The 18,807-nt window shown below is 52.1% G+C and overlaps 1 protein-coding gene across 1 annotated transcript in view; it reads left to right on the plus strand.

Moving 5' to 3' along the window:
• The first annotated feature begins 1,232 nt into the window (after positions 1-1,232).
• oplah (5-oxoprolinase, ATP-hydrolysing) overlaps positions 1,233-18,807 on the plus strand; it is a 25,804-nt gene continuing 8,229 nt past the window's right edge. Inside the window, exons 1-16 of the mRNA XM_064334150.1 lie at positions 1,233-1,511; positions 2,959-3,130; positions 3,888-4,079; positions 5,034-5,148; positions 6,551-6,598; positions 8,201-8,406; positions 9,519-9,684; positions 10,294-10,432; positions 11,814-11,881; positions 13,634-13,950; positions 14,322-14,434; positions 15,458-15,628; positions 16,692-16,829; positions 16,987-17,125; positions 17,653-17,765; positions 18,170-18,324. Coding sequence (XP_064190220.1) covers positions 2,960-3,130; positions 3,888-4,079; positions 5,034-5,148; positions 6,551-6,598; positions 8,201-8,406; positions 9,519-9,684; positions 10,294-10,432; positions 11,814-11,881; positions 13,634-13,950; positions 14,322-14,434; positions 15,458-15,628; positions 16,692-16,829; positions 16,987-17,125; positions 17,653-17,765; positions 18,170-18,324 — 2,251 coding nt within the window. The 5' untranslated portion in view covers positions 1,233-1,511; position 2,959. The remainder of the gene's footprint in view (positions 1,512-2,958; positions 3,131-3,887; positions 4,080-5,033; positions 5,149-6,550; positions 6,599-8,200; positions 8,407-9,518; positions 9,685-10,293; positions 10,433-11,813; positions 11,882-13,633; positions 13,951-14,321; positions 14,435-15,457; positions 15,629-16,691; positions 16,830-16,986; positions 17,126-17,652; positions 17,766-18,169; positions 18,325-18,807) is intronic.

An 18,807-nucleotide genomic window follows, 5' to 3' on the forward strand; every position in this document is an offset into this window, starting at 1 on the left:
AGGCTACAGCTTCCCGCCTCTTTCTTTCCATTTCTTTTCTTCGTTTTTTCCCTCCTTTTTCACTCACGGTGCTCCTGTACATCCCGCGCGCTCACCCCGCCCACCCCCCCCCCCACCGCCCCCTCCCACACACACGAATGCACACACATTTCCCGGGTTACCACGGAGACTTGCGCGGACATGCTCTCTCTCTCTGACCACTTTTGGGCCGGATTTGGGCTGCAGTTGGTCTGCCATCTTTGCCCTTGGTGGTCCTGTCGGAGCTGTGCTCTGCCACCCCCCCCACCCCCACCCTCCACGCCCCTCTGTCTTTCCCAGAGAGTCGACGGGTAAAACTGGACTTTTACATTATAGTCACGCTGATGTCTGCAATTGCGTACCAGATTTTAGGTGTGCCACCTGACCCTCGAAACAACGAAACCCTAGAACAAAAGCCTGTACCTGCCCCAGTTCAGAGACCTACACTCTTCCACCAATGAGCTGCTGGCCTGCATCCAGGTAAATCCAGGTTAACGTGTGTCCATGTCACATCTTCATGCAAAACCCGCCATCCTACTTGCATGAAAACAGCACAAGGTACAAGCGCATGTCTTATGCTGAAGCATGCCTGCTGTTGAAGCAGCTTGACTGGTAAAGCTCTTGGACGGGACATTAGTGTAGACCTGCTGCACATTCAAGTAACCCTGTCACAAACTGAACTCTGTGGAACCTGAGGGGAGGTCCACGGATTAAAGGAGAAACGAGTAGAAATTAAAATAAGCCTGACAGTTGACCCATTTTCAAGATGTGGATATGCAAAAACAAATCCATTCCAAAAAACCGGTCGATTTAGTTTTATATTGAACTTAAAATATACTTTAAAATAAACTCGATCTACTTAAGAATACTTTTAAAAAATTAAGAGGTATGCAATGCTTTTTCGTGAGTGCTTACGAAAGGTAAGATTCGAAAGAGCTTCGAAAGAGTGTGCTTGTAAGCACCAAGACTTTTTTTCTGGACCAAATGAAATACTTGTGAAATATTTGCAAATATTTGATTTCCATTCCAGACATGTAATTCGCGGAGGTCATTCGTCTGCCTGCGTTTGTGTACTGATCGGAATCAAAGCGGTGTAGGGCTTTTCATTCATAAGACAAAGCTTGGCAACAAGCAACGCGACACATTGCTGCTGCCGTTTCGTTCGCGCATCGGACACGCCAGGGTCCCGTCTGCAGGCCTCCAGCCAATGAGTGAACGCAGCACGCCTGCTGAGCGCAGCCCGTGGTAGACCGTGACGTCAACGGCGTCGGCGGCTGCACTGTAGCGAGCTAGCTGTATACACTGTATATAAACTAGCTAACTGTACGGTCTTCTTCAAATTGGGGCGTTGCGGCGTCGCGTGCGTTGAGACGGCTACTTTGTAAACGGGGCTGGTGAGGGAAGAGAGGGACAAAGAAACGTCGGATAAAGACTGCTGGTTAGTGCAAAGTCGTGTTGGCAAGTCGGGACAGGTGGAACCTTGACTACGAACCGTAAGTAGTCGGACATATCCCTGTACATTCATGCAAACATTTACTCGTGCAACTTGGCATGTAAATATTGCACAGAAAGAGACTGTTAAACGACGGCATTTATTCCGTGTACTTTGAAGATCTTGCACTATGCGAGTGTGTAAATTAGCCAGATAGCTAGCTCAATTTAGTTGTCAAATAAAGGTGAATTAAGAAAATACGAATGAAGAGAAGCGTTATCTAACTTCAGACGTGTAGGTGACTGACGCTGCTAGATGAGTAACTGGGCACGCTTAGGTGGCTGGTCCCGGCAGCAATTTCGAATGGCTGGAAATTGTTAACTCGATATGCGGCTACGTTATGTTTTTATTACGTAAGAGGCTGTTGTAGCTGACCAGCACGATAATATAGCTAGTCTATTTAAATGCATCACGTATGTAGGCGTATGCAATTAACTGTTGTAATAAACGTTCTGGTTAGTTCGGCTATTTAGATATCCCGCAACGGGTAAAGTGAGCATTCGAACGCACACGCCCCTCCGGGAGCGTTTGAACTGCCTTCCGTTCCCTTCTTAATGTAGCCGATGTTGCCTTTATCGGTGTAGGCAACCGCTATATGCCGCTGAGCCAGCAGCGGCTCCGGCTCACGGACAATGCTCTCGAATCGTTTCTTAAATAAAATAAAAAAAGCTTGTCTGCTTTACCAAGGATTAGTCTATCGCCAGAAGCTGACTGCTTTATTAAACATTAAATAATCGATTAAACTAATCAATCACCCAGTCAATAAGTTTGTTTAGTGCTGGTGAAAGAAGTGCTTCAGTGGAGCCCTTCCAAAACAAAAACAAAACAAAAAAACAACAACAAAAAAAATAGCATATATGAGACTAAATGTATTATAACGTGTTATAATAAAAAAATTAATTATCATAAAGAGTAAAATTTATTTTAGTTCTAATTTCATCCGAAGTGAAACGCTATCGCGTTCTACAATCAACGAGAATGGTGCTCTGCTCAAGGTTCTGTCATATTTCCGTTGTCTTGGCTTGTTGGTAAATGTGAGCAATCAAAGTCAGGTTTTCTGTGAGGAGGATTTATGTGAAATAGGGGCCAGTTCTGTGCTCTCTGGCTGCCTGCGAGCCCAGTGTGTTTTAATCTCCTGTGTTTCATATCTGTCGACCTGCTGGGGATAACAGAACGCAAACACTTCTCAACCTTTGCCTGAATGAGTAGAAGAGGTGATTTTGAGTCCTTAGCATTGTTCATAGAGCTTCGGTGTTACACACATATATATATATATATATCTTTTTGTGTGTGTGTATATATATATATATAATTTTTTTATTTTGTGTGTGTGTGTGTCCCTGGGGCGATGTAAGTGCCGTGCATTTTTGGGAACAGTCCCAGGTGATGATCGGTATGAGCAGCCACGGCGCCCCGGGATCAGCCTCTGGTTTGGCTTCCTCCCGCAGGATGGCGGAGACCAAGGGCAAGTTTGACTTTGCGATCGACCGCGGGGGCACCTTCACGGACGTCTTCGTCCGCTGCCCCGACGGCCGGGAGAAAGTCCTCAAACTGCTGTCGCACGATCCCCAGAACTACAAGGACGCCCCCACGGAGGGGATCCGCAGGGTCCTGGAGGAGGTGAGGGAGAGGGGCGGGGGGAAGGGGTGAGGTGTGAGCGGGAGAAGGTGGGGGGGGGGGGGGGACGGGAACGGAGAGGAGCTGAGCCAGGGGGCAGAAGGGCTGAATTTGGATGGATGGAAAGAGAGAGAGAGAGAGAGAGGGAGATAGAGGGAGGAGAGAGAGAGAGAGGCATCGGGGGAGGAGAGAGAGAGAGGATAGAGAGGGGGAGAGAGAGAGAGAGGCATAGGGGGAGGAGAGAGAGAGGGATAGAGGGGGGAGATGGAGGGAGGAGGGAGGGGTAGAGAGGGAGGTAAGAGGCAGTGGATAAAGAGGGGAGGAGAGAGGGATAGAGGGAGGGGGAGAGCGGGGGAGCATAAACGGAGAGAGAGAGAGAGAGAGAGAACAGGAGTTATATTTGAGCAGGGAGTTAAAGAGGAGGTGGAGACAGGATTACATGTACAGAAAAGCCAGGGGGAGGGGGAGGTTATGTGATCATTTGGGGGTGTGGCATCTGCAAGCCAATCAGAGACCAGGCTGGAGTGAGGAGTCGGATCAAGTGGCATTTCCACGATGTAGCAGCATGTGCATGTACACGTGTGTACATGTGTGCACGTATACGCGCCTGTGTGTATGTGTCTTTGTGCGTCTGCGCCTGTGCGTGTGCACGTGTGTGCGTGTGCGTGTGTGTGTGCGCATGCATGTCTCCTTTCTGCCTGTCTGCTTGTTGACCCCCCCCCCACCCTCCCCCCCCCCCCTTTGTGTCCCATATCAACAGGAGACTGGGCGGGTCTTTCCCCGTGACCAGCCGGTGGACTCCTCCGTGATTGGCTGGATCAGAATGGGCACGACGGTGGCGACCAATGCGCTGCTGGAGAGGCAGGGGGAGAGGACGGCCCTGCTGATCACGCGGGGATTCCGGGACCTGCTGCACATCGGGACCCAGGCCCGGCCGCGCCTCTTCGACCTGGTGAGCCAATAGGCAGGAGGCACCGGAAAGCAGCGCCCTGCAGTAACGCCCAGTGTCCAGTAGGGGGTGCTGTGCTAACACTGATACCAGTGCTTGAAGCTCAGGAGCTCCCAGCGCATCCCTGTCCCACTCACCCCGTCCACAAATATGCTGGGAAATCCACCCTGGCTACTGCGGTGAATAAGTGATTGAGTTATAAATAGTGTTGGGTTCCTAGGACTGGCTCTCGCTGGTTGGCCTGTTCGTGCACCAGGAGGGACCGGTAACAGTGTAACAATTAAGCTATTTAAATGTGCTCATTGGTTGCCGGGGGTCGCTATGGAAAATGGTTTTATTTATGTCACGTTTAGTTTTTTTTTTTTTTTTAAAAGACAAAATATTATCTTTGGCTGAGCTTAAAAAAATTATTCCCAATTTAGATCAGAGACTCCCAAGATCAGAGAGACGCCTGTTTCACTTTAGCTGGCAACATGACATGTGGTTTATCCGTGTTTCTCCAAAAACAGAAAATACGTACTTCAAAGCACCCTCCCCCCCCACACTCACCAAGCTGTGTAACTGGTGCATGTGCATACACATCCACTGTATGTCCAAACACAGACACACGCACACACATACACTCAGATCTACAATTATAATAAATTATAACAAGCCCTTTGTCTGTAACTGACATTTGCTCTCATCATGCCGTGTGTGTGTGTGTGTGCATATGTGCGTGTGTGTGTGTGCGTGTGTATGTGTGTGTGTATGTGTGCATGTGCGTGTGTGTGCCTGTGTGTGTGTACGTGTGTATGTGTGTGTGCATGTGCGTGTGTACGTGCATACGTGTGTGTGTGTGTGTGTGCGTGTGCATGTACGTGTGTATGTGTGTGTGCATGTGCGTGTGTACGTGTGTACGTGTGTACGTGTGTGCGTGTGTGTGTGTGTGTGTGTGTGTGTGTCTCTGTGTCGCAGGAGGTGTCCATGCCTGAGCTGTTGTACGAGGAGGTCATTGAGGTGGACGAGAGGGTCGTTCTGCACCAGGAGAACGGCCAGGTGCCGGGGAGAGAGGCGAAGAGCATCGTCACAGGTGTGTGTGTGTGTGTGTGCGTGTGTGTGTGTGCGTACACCCCAGCCTCACACAGGTACACTACAGAGACACTGCTCATACACACAGTACACTACAGATACACTGCTCATACACACAGTACACTGCAGTCACACTGTTCATACACACTGTACACTACAGACACACTGCTCATACACACAGTACAGTACAGACACACTGCTCATACACACTGTACACTACAGACACACTGCTCATACACACAGTACACTACAGACACACTGCTCATACACACTACACTACAGACACACTGCTCATACACACAGTACAGTACAGACACACTGCTCATACACACAGTACACTACAGACACACTGCTCATACACACTGTACACTACAGACACACTGCTCATACACACAGTACACTACAGACACACTGCTCATACACACAGTACACTACAGACACACTGCTCATACACACAGTACACTACAGACACACTGCTCATACACACACTACAGACACACTGCTCATACAGGCAGTACACTACAGACACACTGCTCATACACACTGTACACTACAGACACACTGCTCATACACGCAGTACACTACAGACACACTGCTCATACACACGGTACAGTACAGACACACTGCTCATACACACAGTACAGTACAGACACACTGCTCATACAGGCAGTACACTACAGACACACTGCTCATACACACTGCTCATACACACAGTACAGTACAGACACACTGCTCATACACACAGTACAGTACAGACACACTGCTCATACACACTGCTCATACAGGCAGTACAGTGGTGTGGGCAGCCGTGCAGAGGCCGCTGTGCTGAAGGAAGTCTGGCTGTCTGCTTTGATCTGAGGAGGAAGAGCATGAACCCCCATCCTGAGGCTGTTCTCTTATTGTTCTGTTTTACTGATTTCCTCCTCTACCCACCTGTCATATTCTCTCCCCTCCGAACACCCCCCCATTCTACACACACACACACACACACGCACACACACGCACACACACACACACGCACACACACACACACACACACACACACGCACACACACACACATGCACACACACTCATTCTCTCACACACACACACGCACACGCGCGCACGCGCACGCACACACACATACGTACACACACACGCACATGCACGTACACACACACTCTCTCACACACACACGCGCACATGCACGTACACACACACACACACACGCACACACACGCACACACACACGCATGCACACACACTCATTCTCTCACACACACACACGCACACACGCACACTCACTCTCTCACACACACACACACGCGCACACGCACACACCCATGCACATGCACGTGCACGCACACACGCACACACACACACATGCACACACTCTCTCTCTCTCTCACACACACATGCACAGGCAGCACCGGGGAGGTGTTGGAGGTGTGGCGTGAGGTGGAACTGCAGCGCCTGACTGACTGAAGGTGCGTCGCGATCCCTAGTGGCGTGCCTGTCGCGCGACTCTACACCGTGAGTACGGCACCCTGCTACCTGCCCCGCCCCACCCTGCTACCTGCCCCGCCCCGCCCTGCTACCTGCCACGCCCCGCACCCCTGCCCCCTGCTACCTGCCGCGCCCGCCCTCTGCCCTCCGCCCCGCCCTGCCCCGCCCCGCTACCTGCCCCCCGCCCCTACTGCCGCCTGCCTCTGTCGCCCGTGTCTCACTGCCCTACCCCGCCCTGTCCTGCACTGCCCTGCCCCGCCCTGTCCTGCCCTGTCTTGCGCTGCCCTGTTACCTGCCCTGCCCCGCCCTGCCACATTACCTGCCCCTCTACCTGGCCTGCCCTGCCCCGCCCCGCCCTGCCCCGCCCTGCCCTGCCCTGCCCCGCTGTAGGGCTGTGCGTTTCGGCAGGGGTGCTCAGGGGGCTCGTTGCTGCGTCCTGCGTTCAGACGGGACTCCAGATGGCCTCTGGGCTGGCCCCGCCCCCGCCCCGCCCCGCCTGTGATCGCTGGTGTCAGGTTACCTGCACCCCCCCTCCCCTCCTCCACCAGCGCAGGTGCTCAGATTTCCCATAATGCCCTGCTGCAGCGCCAGCTATTGTCTGAGCCGGTCTCCAGGCTGAGATTTATTGTGTTGCTATGCGCGTCACATGATATGAGTGACATGAGAGCTGGTGCACCTCCACCGTGGGGCCCGGGGGGGTGCACCTCCACCGTGGGGCCCGGGGGGGTGCACCTCCACCGTGGGGCCCGGGGGGGGGTGCACCTCCACGTCAGCTTGTCCTGGCTTTGGTCCAAAATGTGAAAGGTGCCCGCAGGCCCCCGCTCTCTCTCGTCTGAGGAGTCTAACCGGGCGGCCATTTCAAAGGAGAAGAAAACGTTTTCGCTGTGTTGCAGTAACGTTGCCACAGCGTAACGTGGCCATACTGTTTCTTTGCTGTGGGAACCGTGTGAATCGTGTGCTTGGGGCGATGTGGTCACGGTGAAAACTTTTCCGCTGCGTTCCATACGTTGCCCAGCCGTACCGTGGCCATACTGTTTCTTCCTCGCCTCGTGTACCCCGCTCGTGACATCGTGTGCTTGGGCGATGTGGTCCGTTGCACATGATTTCTCTCTCTCCCCCCTCCCTCCCTCCTCTCTCTCTCTCTCTTGCTCTCACCCCCCTCTCTCCACCCCCTCTCTCTCCCCCCTCTCTCTCTCTCCCCCCCTCTCTCTCCCCTCTCTCCTCCTCTCTCTCTCTCTCCCTCCCTCTCCCCCTTCCTTCTCTCCTCTCCCCCCCTCTCTCCCCCCCTTTTCTCTACCCCCCTCTCCCCTCCCCCCTCCCTCCCTCTCTGTCTGTCTCTCTTGCCTCCCTCCCCCCCCTCTTGCTCTCACCCCCCTCTCTCCACCCCCTCTCTCTCCCCCCTCTATCTTTCCCTCCCCTCCCTCTCTTCCCCCCTCTCTCCCTTCTCCTCCCCCTCTCTCCCCCTCTCCTCCCTCTCTCGCTCTCCCCCGCTCTTCTCCCCCTCCCTCTCTCTCCCTCCCTCCCTCCCTCCCCCTCTCCCCTCTCTCTCTCCCCCCCCCCCCTCCCCCCTCCCTCAGGTGGGCAGCTCATGAGCAGGCTGTGGGCTCGCTGGCGCGCAGGTTGGGGTTTGCCCAGGTGTCCCTGTCCAGCGAGGTGATGCCCATGGTGCGGGCGGTGCCCCGGGGGCTGACCGTCTGCGCCGACGCCTACCTCACCCCCAAAATCCGCCAGTACCTGCGCGGCTTCGCATCCGGCTTCAGGGGTGGGCTGAAGGTGGGTGAGGGGCGCAAAGCCGGTCCGTCCGGTTCCCAGTCCTGCCGAATCACACCCCCCCCCACCCCCACGTCACCTTCCGTCATCAGCACACGCCCGAGGGTGACCTGCACGCATGGAAACACACACGCACACACACACACACACACACACACACACACACACACACAAACACACATACACATACACACACGCACATACACTCACACACACACACACACACACACGCACATACACACACACACACACACACACGCACACACACACACACACAAACACACATACACACACACACGCACACACACACACGTACATACATGCACATAACCGCGCACACACATACACATGCACACGTACACACACGTACACACACATGCACACACACACACACACACGTACATACACACAAACACACATACGCACACACACACGCACATACATGCACACACACACACACACACACACATATGCACACACACACACTCACACACACACACACACTACACACATACACACACACACCACACACACACGCACATACACGCACACACATGCACACACACACACACACACACACACACGTACACACATATGCACACACACACACATGCACATACACACACACACACACACACACACATTGACATGCACATTCACACATACACACACACACACAGACACACATACATACACATGCGCACACACACATGCACATGCATATGCACACACAACCGCGCACACACACACACGCACACACATGCGCACATGCATAGGCACGCACATGCATGCGCACATGTATACGCCCACACACACGCATACATACGCAGACACATGTACATGCACACATTTTTGCACGCATGCTGTAAAATATGTGAAACATGCGCACACAATGCAGCATTCAGCGAACACAGCAGTGAGTCGGTCATTCAGAAGAGAGAAATTAGCATAGCAGACGAGTTCACCCACAGAAACACATGATAGATAAATCACACGTACATGAATGCATGACAACATTCTACCTCTGTTTCTGTCTCTCTGTCTCTCTCTCCCTCTCTCCCCTCCCCTCTCTCCCCCTTCCCCTCCCTCTCTCTCTCTCCCCCCTCCCCCCCCAGGATGTGAATGTGCTGTTCATGCAGTCTGACGGTGGTCTCACCCCCATGGATCGCTTCTGTGGCTCCAGGGCCGTGCTTTCGGGCCCGGCTGGGGGCGTGGTGGGGTACGCCCTCACCTCCTACACCCAGGTGGAGGGCAAGCCCGTCATCGGGTTCGACATGGGGGGTGAGCACAGCGAGATGGTGGTTGGGTGGGGGGGGCGGGGCGGTGATGTTATTTTTGATCGCATCGGGGCCATTTGGGGCCTCCAGTGGCGTAGCCCGTAGAGCGCTGTCCACATGCTCATTGCGAGCCGCGACGTCGGCGGTTCGAGTCCTCCCTCTCTCTCCTCCTAGTTCTTCCTGTCTCTCTACACTATCCTGTCTAATAAAGCTGAAAAAGAGTCCAAAAAAACTAAAAATAACAACAAAAAAATCGGGGCCATTAACGTAGGATTGGCAGGAAGGGGGGGGCCGTCGGCAGGTCAGCCCCCCCCTCCCCCCGTCTCGTGGCCCAACAGCGCCCCCCTGTGGGCCGTTGGGGGCCTGCGGTCTGTTTCGCAGTCAGCTGGCTGTAGAGTGAGGGAAATGGTGGTTACAGTAGCTATGGGTGAATCAGAGGATGAACATAATAGCGTTCTCTCTCTCTGTCTGTCTCTCTCCGTATCTCTCCCTCCCTCCCTCTCCCTCTCTCCCTCTCTCTCTCTGTCTCCCTCCTCCTCCCTCTCTCTGTCTCTCTCTAACTCCCTCTCTAACTCCCTCCCTCTCTCTCTCCCTCTCTCTCCCTCTGTCCCAGGCACCTCCACGGACGTCAGTCGCTACGCGGGCCAGTACGAGCACGTTTTCGAGGCCAGCACCGCCGGCATCACCCTGCAGGCGCCCCAGCTGGACATCAACACCGTGGCGGCGGGCGGCGGCTCCCGCCTCTTCTTCAGGTCAGGCGACGGGCCGCCTCACGCTTGCCAGCTCTCTGGCGCCCCACGGTGGTCAGCCGGGGGAACTGGGCTTAGTACTAATAAGGGCGGTTACTGGTTTAAAGGCATGCTATGCAGGATTTTAGTCTCATGGCTAGCTGGATAGCTAGCAGTGGTGTTAGTACTGTGAAGTGAGCAATCATGAGTGATGGGAAGGCAGATTCAATTATAGCTTAATTAATTCTATGATGTCTTATGTACAGCTTAATTAATTCCATTAATTCCACAGGCTCTGGACCAGGATACTGAAACACTGCAGTTAATGGCACCTATTCATACCTACTTGGGTGCAATGTTCTCTCAGATGAGGGCGTCTGCCATGCAAACAAATAATAAATGAATAGTTAATAACTCTACACAGTCGACTTGAGCTTTCCAGCTGAACGTCTGACTGGGGAAAGCGTGTGAATGGTGGACTGTGTGTGTGTGCGATTATGCGGTGAGAGGCGGTCTGCATGTATCATTTTTTGAAGTGTGGCAGTCATGCTCATGGAGTGTCAGTCAGTCAGTTTGTCAGTCAGTCAGCCAGTCTGTCAGTCAGTCAGCCAGCCAGCCAGTCAGCCAGTCAGTCAGTCAGCCAGTCAGCCAGCCAGTCAGTCTGTCAGTCAGTCAGCCAGTCTGTCAGTCAGCCAGTCAGCCAGTCAGCCAGTCAGCCAGTCAGTCTGTCAGTCAGTCAGCCAGTCTGTCAGTCAGCCAGTCAGCCAGTCAGCCAGTCAGCCAGTCAGCCAGTCAGTCAGTCAGTCAGTCAGTCAGTCAGCCAGTCAGTCAGTCAGTCAGTCAGTCAGCCAGTCAGTCAGTGAGTCAGTCAGTCTGTATTTCTGTCTTTTCAGGTGGGCCTCAATCACGATCCACTCAGATTTTCTGTTCAAAACTGTCAATTTTTTAAAATTTTATTTATTTATTTATTTATTTATTTATTTATTCAGATAGTTTATTTGTAATATTTTTTTGGTAGCACAAAGCATTCCACTGGCAGCAGTAGCTAGGTTAGCACTTACCTGTGGAGCCACTGACCAGGCCTGGAGCCGATGGATCGCAGCTAAAACACCAGCGACACAGAACTTCAGCCTGAGTCACTTTGAGTCTTCTTAAGGAAGTGGCCAGGAAGCTCATAATTCCCAGTGAGGTTTCTCTCATTGTGTGCTCTTCTGGCAGGAGATTAGACCAGACAAGAAACTTCAGTGGGGTTTAAAAAATTTTTTTTTTTTTTTTTTTTTTACAAATTATTCTGAAGGGTCCGGATGGGAGGACTAGGGTTGGGGGTGCTATCCCATGAGTCTGCTGGAATGTGTTGGCCAGGAAATTCCGGTCACTCTTCTGTTCTCCCCCCCCCCCCCCTCAGGTCGGGGCTGTTTGTGGTGGGGCCAGAGTCTGCAGGTGCCCACCCAGGTCCTGCCTGTTACAGAAAGGGTAAGAACACCTCTCTCTCTCTCTCTCTCTCTCTCTCTCTCTCTCTCTCCCCCCTCGTTCTCTCTCTCCCTCGCTCTCCATCTCCAAGCTACCTTCCTCTCTCTCTGTCACACACACACACACACACACACTCCCTACTCAACGTGTGGACCAACACAACCAGTGTTTGCTGTGCAGTGAGAGCAGCTGTGACAATAACCACAATGTTAAATCATTACAAGTGAATAATGATTCTCTCTTTCCCTCTCTCGATCTCCCTCCCTGCACGTTCTCTCATTTGTTTATTCTTATTGTCTCTCTTTCTCTCTCTTTCTCTCTCTTTCTCTCTCTCTCTCTCGTTCTCTCTCTCTTTCTCTCTCTCTTCAAGAATTCAAACAGGCCTTGTTAGCTTGACAGGATAAACCCAGTGTTGCCAATGCAATTTTAGATAAAGAACGTAAAATGCCAACCCACCAACTCCTTGAAGAAGGGTAACCTAGATTTTTACATAGTTTCCATTCGTACAGCTTGGTATTTTTAATGAAACAATTCAAGGTATGTACTTTGCTCAGGGGTGCAATGACGGTGCCCTACTTGGGAGTGGAATTTACAGTCTGACTTAAAGCCCTGTTCCCTAACCATTCCACTACACACACACACGCGTGCGCACATGCATGCACACACATAGGCACACACACACACATGCACACAACATGCGCACACATAGGCACACACACACACACACATGCACACACATAGGCACACACACACACACACACACACGCAAACACACACACATGCAAAGACACATACATATGCATGCAAACACATGCACACACATGCACACATAGGCACACACATGCACACACACACACACATGCATGCAAAGACACACACATATGCATACAAACACGTGTGCACATGCACAGAGCATGTGCACACGTACAGTATGGACACAGATACTGTAAAACATGTTTGCTGGTAAAATGCATTCGGTGAATACAGCAGTAAATCATTCAGAAGAGAGAAATTAGTTCTCCCACAAAGATTCACCCACAAAAAACGAATGATAGATAAATCACATATAAAGGATTGCATGACAACCTTTTACCCATGTTTGTAGCTCTCTTTATCTCTCTCTCTCTCTCTCTCTCACTCACTCTCAAAGCATTTCTGAATGAACGGAATGTAGAATTAAAAACCAGATTCACGCCCTGGGGCAATGTATGTACAGATATGTGTGGGAAATATGTGTGTTTATTTATCTACATAACACTCATGCAGTCAAGCGCTAGGATTACACAGCAAAAGCCAGAGGGATTTTTTCATGTGTACAGTACACGCACATCGCACACGCACTTCCTGAGCCACGTGCTGTGCTGTCTGTGAAGTTTCTTTTTTTTTACGGTATCTTATTAGTTTTGTGCACTGTACTGTAAGTCTATAATAATTTGTATCCTCAGGGTTTGGAATACCTTGATTGGCAGTTATTATTTTCTATTTACTGTTGTGCAAGTGACATAGCATGGTCATATGCAAAAGCTGGCATGCTAATACACTGAGAAAGAAGTACGATGGAGGGTGCGAAGGATCAGGCGGAAAGAGAGACTCTGCAGCCTAAACCCGTTTGAAAATGTCGATGTTATTACGTGTCAGATCGAAGAAGACATACGGACTGAACTAAGGGGGGCAGTTGGAAAACCAAGCTAAGAAGTATGGAAAATTAAGAAATTGTTCACTGTTGTGTAAGCGTTCGGTCCTCCTGGCCTGCAGGGGGCCCCCTCACCGTGACGGACGCCAACCTGGCCCTGGGCCGCCTGCTGCCCGCCTACTTCCCGCGGATCTTCGGGCCCGGGGAGGACGAGCCGCTGTCCAGCGAGGACACGATGAAGCGCTTCCGCCACCTCACCCGCGAGATCAACCACTTCCTGTCCACCGGCCAGTCGCGCGGGAACGACTTCCGGGGCGACCACGCCAACAGCGCCAAGGCGCAGGGGAGCGCGGAGGAGATGAGCATCGAGGAGGTCGCCATGGGCTTCATCCGGGTGGCCAACGAGTCCATGTGTCGGCCAATCAGAGCACTGACGCAGGTAAATTGGGGGGGGGGGGGGGGGTGTGGATAGATAGATAAAACATTTTTTTTTAAAAGGTACTTTACTGAGTAATCCTCCTTTCAACCAACCATAAACACCAGATTGATGGCCAAAAAATAATTACTTAATAGGTTGAACAGAATGGGGGGAAAAAATTGAAAGTACACGGATAGATAGATAGATAGATAGATAGATAGATACTTTATTTATACCTCTGGAAAGTACAGACAGGTGCTTGAGAGTCTGTCGCCCTGCACGCTGTGCCACACACCTCTCTCTCCCAGCGGTGTGAAATAAAAAAATTTAAAAAAACCTGTTACTGATTCAGATTCTCCAGCTTTGCATAAACGTTGTCTCCTTCCCACAAGGCCAAGGGGCACGACACGTCCCAGCATGTGCTGGCCTGCTTCGGCGGCGCCGGGGGCCAACACGCCTGTGCCATCGCCCGCGCCCTGGGCATGAAAACGGTCTTCATACACAAGTGAGCGAGTGTGTGTGTGTGTGTGTGTCTGTGTGTGTGTGTGTGTGTGTGTGTGTGTGTGCGTGTGTGTGTGTGTGTGTGTGTGAGTCTGAATAGACCACTGTAAGGGACAATATAACAGAACGAGAGACAGAGAAAGAGAGAGAGTGTGAGACTGTCACTTTGAGCTGTTGGGGCGGTGAGCTCTATGGTTTTTACAGTTACAGGGGCTGGGGGCGGGGGGGGGGGGGGGGCATGGGGGCTGGGGGGTTGGGGGGGGGGTGTGATTTATAATGCTGCCAACGGTGGGGGGGGAAGGGGGGGTGGAACAGGTGGCCCAAATGTTCCACAGTCATCCATCTGTGACAGGTTTATGCCCCGCTTGCACGATACCGCTTCGGCCTTTTCCTATTGGCCAGCGCCGTGCGCTGTGGCATGTGTGGGAAACGCATACAATGTGGCGTTATGTGTAAGACCACACCCCTTAGCATGTGCCCCCCCCCCCCCCGCCCCCCCCCCCCCTCCCTGTTCTGGATTTTTATGTCTGCGCTGGTATGTTTGCAGCTGTGCATGTATGACCGTGAAGCTCTGAATGTGCTACGTGTGTGGGAGTGTGCAGAAGCCTGTGTGTAAAAGGGTGTGTGTGTGTGTGTGTGTGTGTGTGTGCATGTGTATATTTGAGTAAGTGTGTGTGTGTGTGTTCGTGTCTTTGTGTGTGTGTGTATATGAGTTAATGTGCGTGTGCATGTGTGTGTGCGTGTGTGTTTGTTTGTGTGTATCTCTGTGTGTGTGTGTGTGTGTGTATGTGAGTAAGTGTATGTGTGCGTGTGAGTGTGTGAGTGTGTGTGTGTGTGTGCGTCTGCGTGTGTCTGTGTATATATGAGTTAGTGTTTGTGTGTGTGTGTGTGTGTATATTTAAGTAAGTGTGTGTGTCTGTATGTGTGCGTATATATGAGTTAATGTGTGTGTGTGTGTGTGTGTGTATATGAGTAAGTGTGTGTGTGTGTGTGTATTAAGTGTTTGTTCTCTCTCTCTCTCTCTCAGGTACAGCGGTGTGCTCTCCTCCTATGGTTTGGCCCTGGCTGACGTGGTGGAGGAGGTGCAGGAGCCCTGCTCCCTCAAGTATGAGACGCACTCCTTCGTGGAGCTGGACATGAGGGTGGAGCAGCTGACCCTGCGCTGCCAGGAGGCGCTGAGGAGCCGGGGATTCAGCAGGTCAGATACACTCCAGGCATGACCTGCACTCATACACACGACCTGCACTCATACACACGACCTGCACTCATACACACGACCTGCACTCATACACACTTTACACACGACCTGCACTCATACACACTTTACACATGACCTGCACTCATACACACTTTACACACGACCTGCACTCATACACACGACCTGCACTCATACACACTTTACACATGACCTGCACTCATACACACGACCTGCACTCATACACACGACCTGCACTCATACACACGACCTGCACTCATACACACTTTACACATGACCTGCACTCATACACACTTTACACACGACCTGCACTCATACACACTTTACACACGACCTGCACTCATACACACTTACCAGACTGCACTCATACACCTTTACAACACGACCTGCACTCATAACACTTTACACACAACCTGCACGCATACACCACTGCACTCATACACACTTACACTGACCTGCACTACAACACTTTACACACGACCTGCACTCATACACACTTTACACAGACCTGCACTCATACACACTTTACACATGACCTGCACATCATACACACGACCTGCACTCATCACACTTTACACATGACCTGCCTCATACACACTTTACACCGACCTGCACTCACTTACACATGACCTGCGCTCATACACACGACCTGCACTCATACACACTTTACACACGACCTGCACTCATACACACTTTACACATGACCTGCACTCAATATACACTTTACACATGACCTACACTCATACACACTTTACACACGACCTGCACTCATACACACTTTACACACGACCTGCACTCATACACACTTTACACACGACCTGCACTCATACACACTTTACACACGACCTGCACTCATACACACTTTACACACGACCTGCACTCATACACACTTTACACATGACCTGCGCTCATACACACTTTACACATGACCTGCGCTCATACACACTGTACTCATGACCCACGCTCACATAAACGCACCGAACCCGGCCCCCTCTCTGCCCAGCTCTGGCGGTTCTGCGCTCATCTCTCCTCCTTCCTCTCGCAGCGCTCACATCAGCATCGAGGTCTTCCTCCACCTGCGCTACGAGGGAACCGACTGCGCTCTCATGGTGACCGCCAGCGGTCACCCCGGCAACACCCACTCCTGCCAGTCCGGAGACTTCCGCACCGCCTTCACCAAGAGGTACCGGCATGACCTTCGCCTGCACGCCCCTCGTCGCCGTGACAACACACCTGTCCTCTCTCATCATGCGACCTCTGCCTCTCCAGCACCCCCCAGCCTTCCTCCTCCTCCTCCTCCTCCTCCTCCTCCTCATCCTCATCCTCTCTCTCTCGTACAGGTACCTGAAGGAGTTCGGTTTCACCATCCCTGACCGATCCATCATGGTGGACGACATCCGGGTCAGGGGTTCTGGGAAATCAGGAATAAAGTCCATGACCCGGTCCCGCCTTGGCCGTGGACCCCCCAGGCCTGTCAAGGTACGACCACGAGGTGTGGGGGGGGTGTACTTTCATCACATGACCTGCCACAGTTTGGGTCACCGTGAGCCTGTGGCCTTGGGTAAATGATTTCACGGCCTGGCTGGCTGTGTTTTCGTTCGAAGCGTGCGCTCATGTGCCTGTACTTTGGACCCTTTGAGAGGGCCGTGCAGATTAGGGCGAGAGAACGAGTCACAGGACTGGGAATAATCGTTAGCCCGTCTCTGGAAACGCTCACTGCGTGTTACGTGTACTGTAGTACTTGGATCACTTGGAGTGCTGTAACATAGCGCTTGTAGTACTATGACATATCACTTACTCTACCGGACTTACTTTCCAAAATCAGTTTGTGAATACATTCCCTGTACGCTGTCTTGCTCTTCTTTTCTCTCTTGATAAATAGTGAGTGTTCTGTTATCGGACCTGCATTGCACAAGCGCGTGTTTGATAACCCTGCCTGTGGCCTTCTCTCAGTAAGCACGTCACCCACCTCCCAGCATCCTCAGGAGTCTCTCCCCATCCCCCAGGTGACCCAGTGTTACTTTGAGGACGGTTACCAGGAGACCAGCGTGTACATGTGGGACGAGCTGTCATGTGACCACAGCATCCAAGGCCCGGCCATTATCATCGACAAGAACAGGTGTGTGCGTGTGTGTGTGTGTATCTGCGTGCGTGCGTGTGCGTGCATGCGTGTGCGAGTGAGCGAGTGCACAAGTGAGCGTGTGTGTGTGCGTGCGTGTGACACAGCCTCATTGGGCAAAAAAAGAGGCGCCATTCTGGATCCTGTTACGATGACGCCTCGGCCACGCCCTTCCTGAAGGGCAAACGCCCAGTAAGCCTGTCTGAGTCTCAGGCTTACATCCACAGGCCTGCGTTCTGAAGTACACTGGATATATATATATATATATATATATAGCTGGATATATACTGAAGCTATGCAGGTTCAGTATCCCTGTTGATGTAAAAAGGTTGAACATTCAGAGCCCAGAAACCCCATCCTAACTTTTACGATCTGTTATGTCTCTCTCTCTCTCTCTCTCTCAGCACCATCCTGGTGGAGCCCTTCTGTGTGGCTCAGATGACAGCAGGGGGCGACATGTGCATCGCGGTGGGCTCGGATCAGCAGCTGTGCATGCTGGGAACTGAGCTGGACACGGTCCAGCTGTCCATCTTCTCCCACCGCTTCATGAGCATCGCTGGTGAGGAGAGGAAGGAGGGAGGGAGGAAAACGAGTGCGGGAGGGTGAGGGAGATGGAGAGAGGGAAGCAGAGTGAGAGAGGAAGGGAGGAAAGAAGGGTGAGAAAGAGAGAATGGGGAAAAGAGGGAGGGGAGGAAGATTGAAGGTGAGAAGGAGGGATTTTAGGAAGAGGGGAGAAAGAGAGAAAGGAGAGGGGGAGTTAGGGATGTATACAGGAATAGAAGGAGGAAAGGAAGAGTGAGAGAAGGGGCAGCAGAGGGAGAGGGAGAAGAAGAGAGGGAAGAAAGGAGTGGAGGATGCAGAGGAATGGAGGAGGGAGAGATGGAGGTAATAGAGGGGGTGTTAGGAAGGAGGGAGGGAGAAGAAGGGGGACAGGAAGAGAAAGGGATGGAAAAGACATTTGGGGAAGGGAGTGATTGATGGTGAGGAAGGCAGACAGTGGGGGGGAGGGGGGGTAAGACGGGGAACAGAATGAAAGGAGAGC

This window comes from Anguilla rostrata, chromosome 4 (assembly GCF_018555375.3).
Source record: "Anguilla rostrata isolate EN2019 chromosome 4, ASM1855537v3, whole genome shotgun sequence".
In the NCBI taxonomy this organism is placed as follows: Eukaryota; Metazoa; Chordata; class Actinopteri; order Anguilliformes; family Anguillidae; genus Anguilla; species Anguilla rostrata.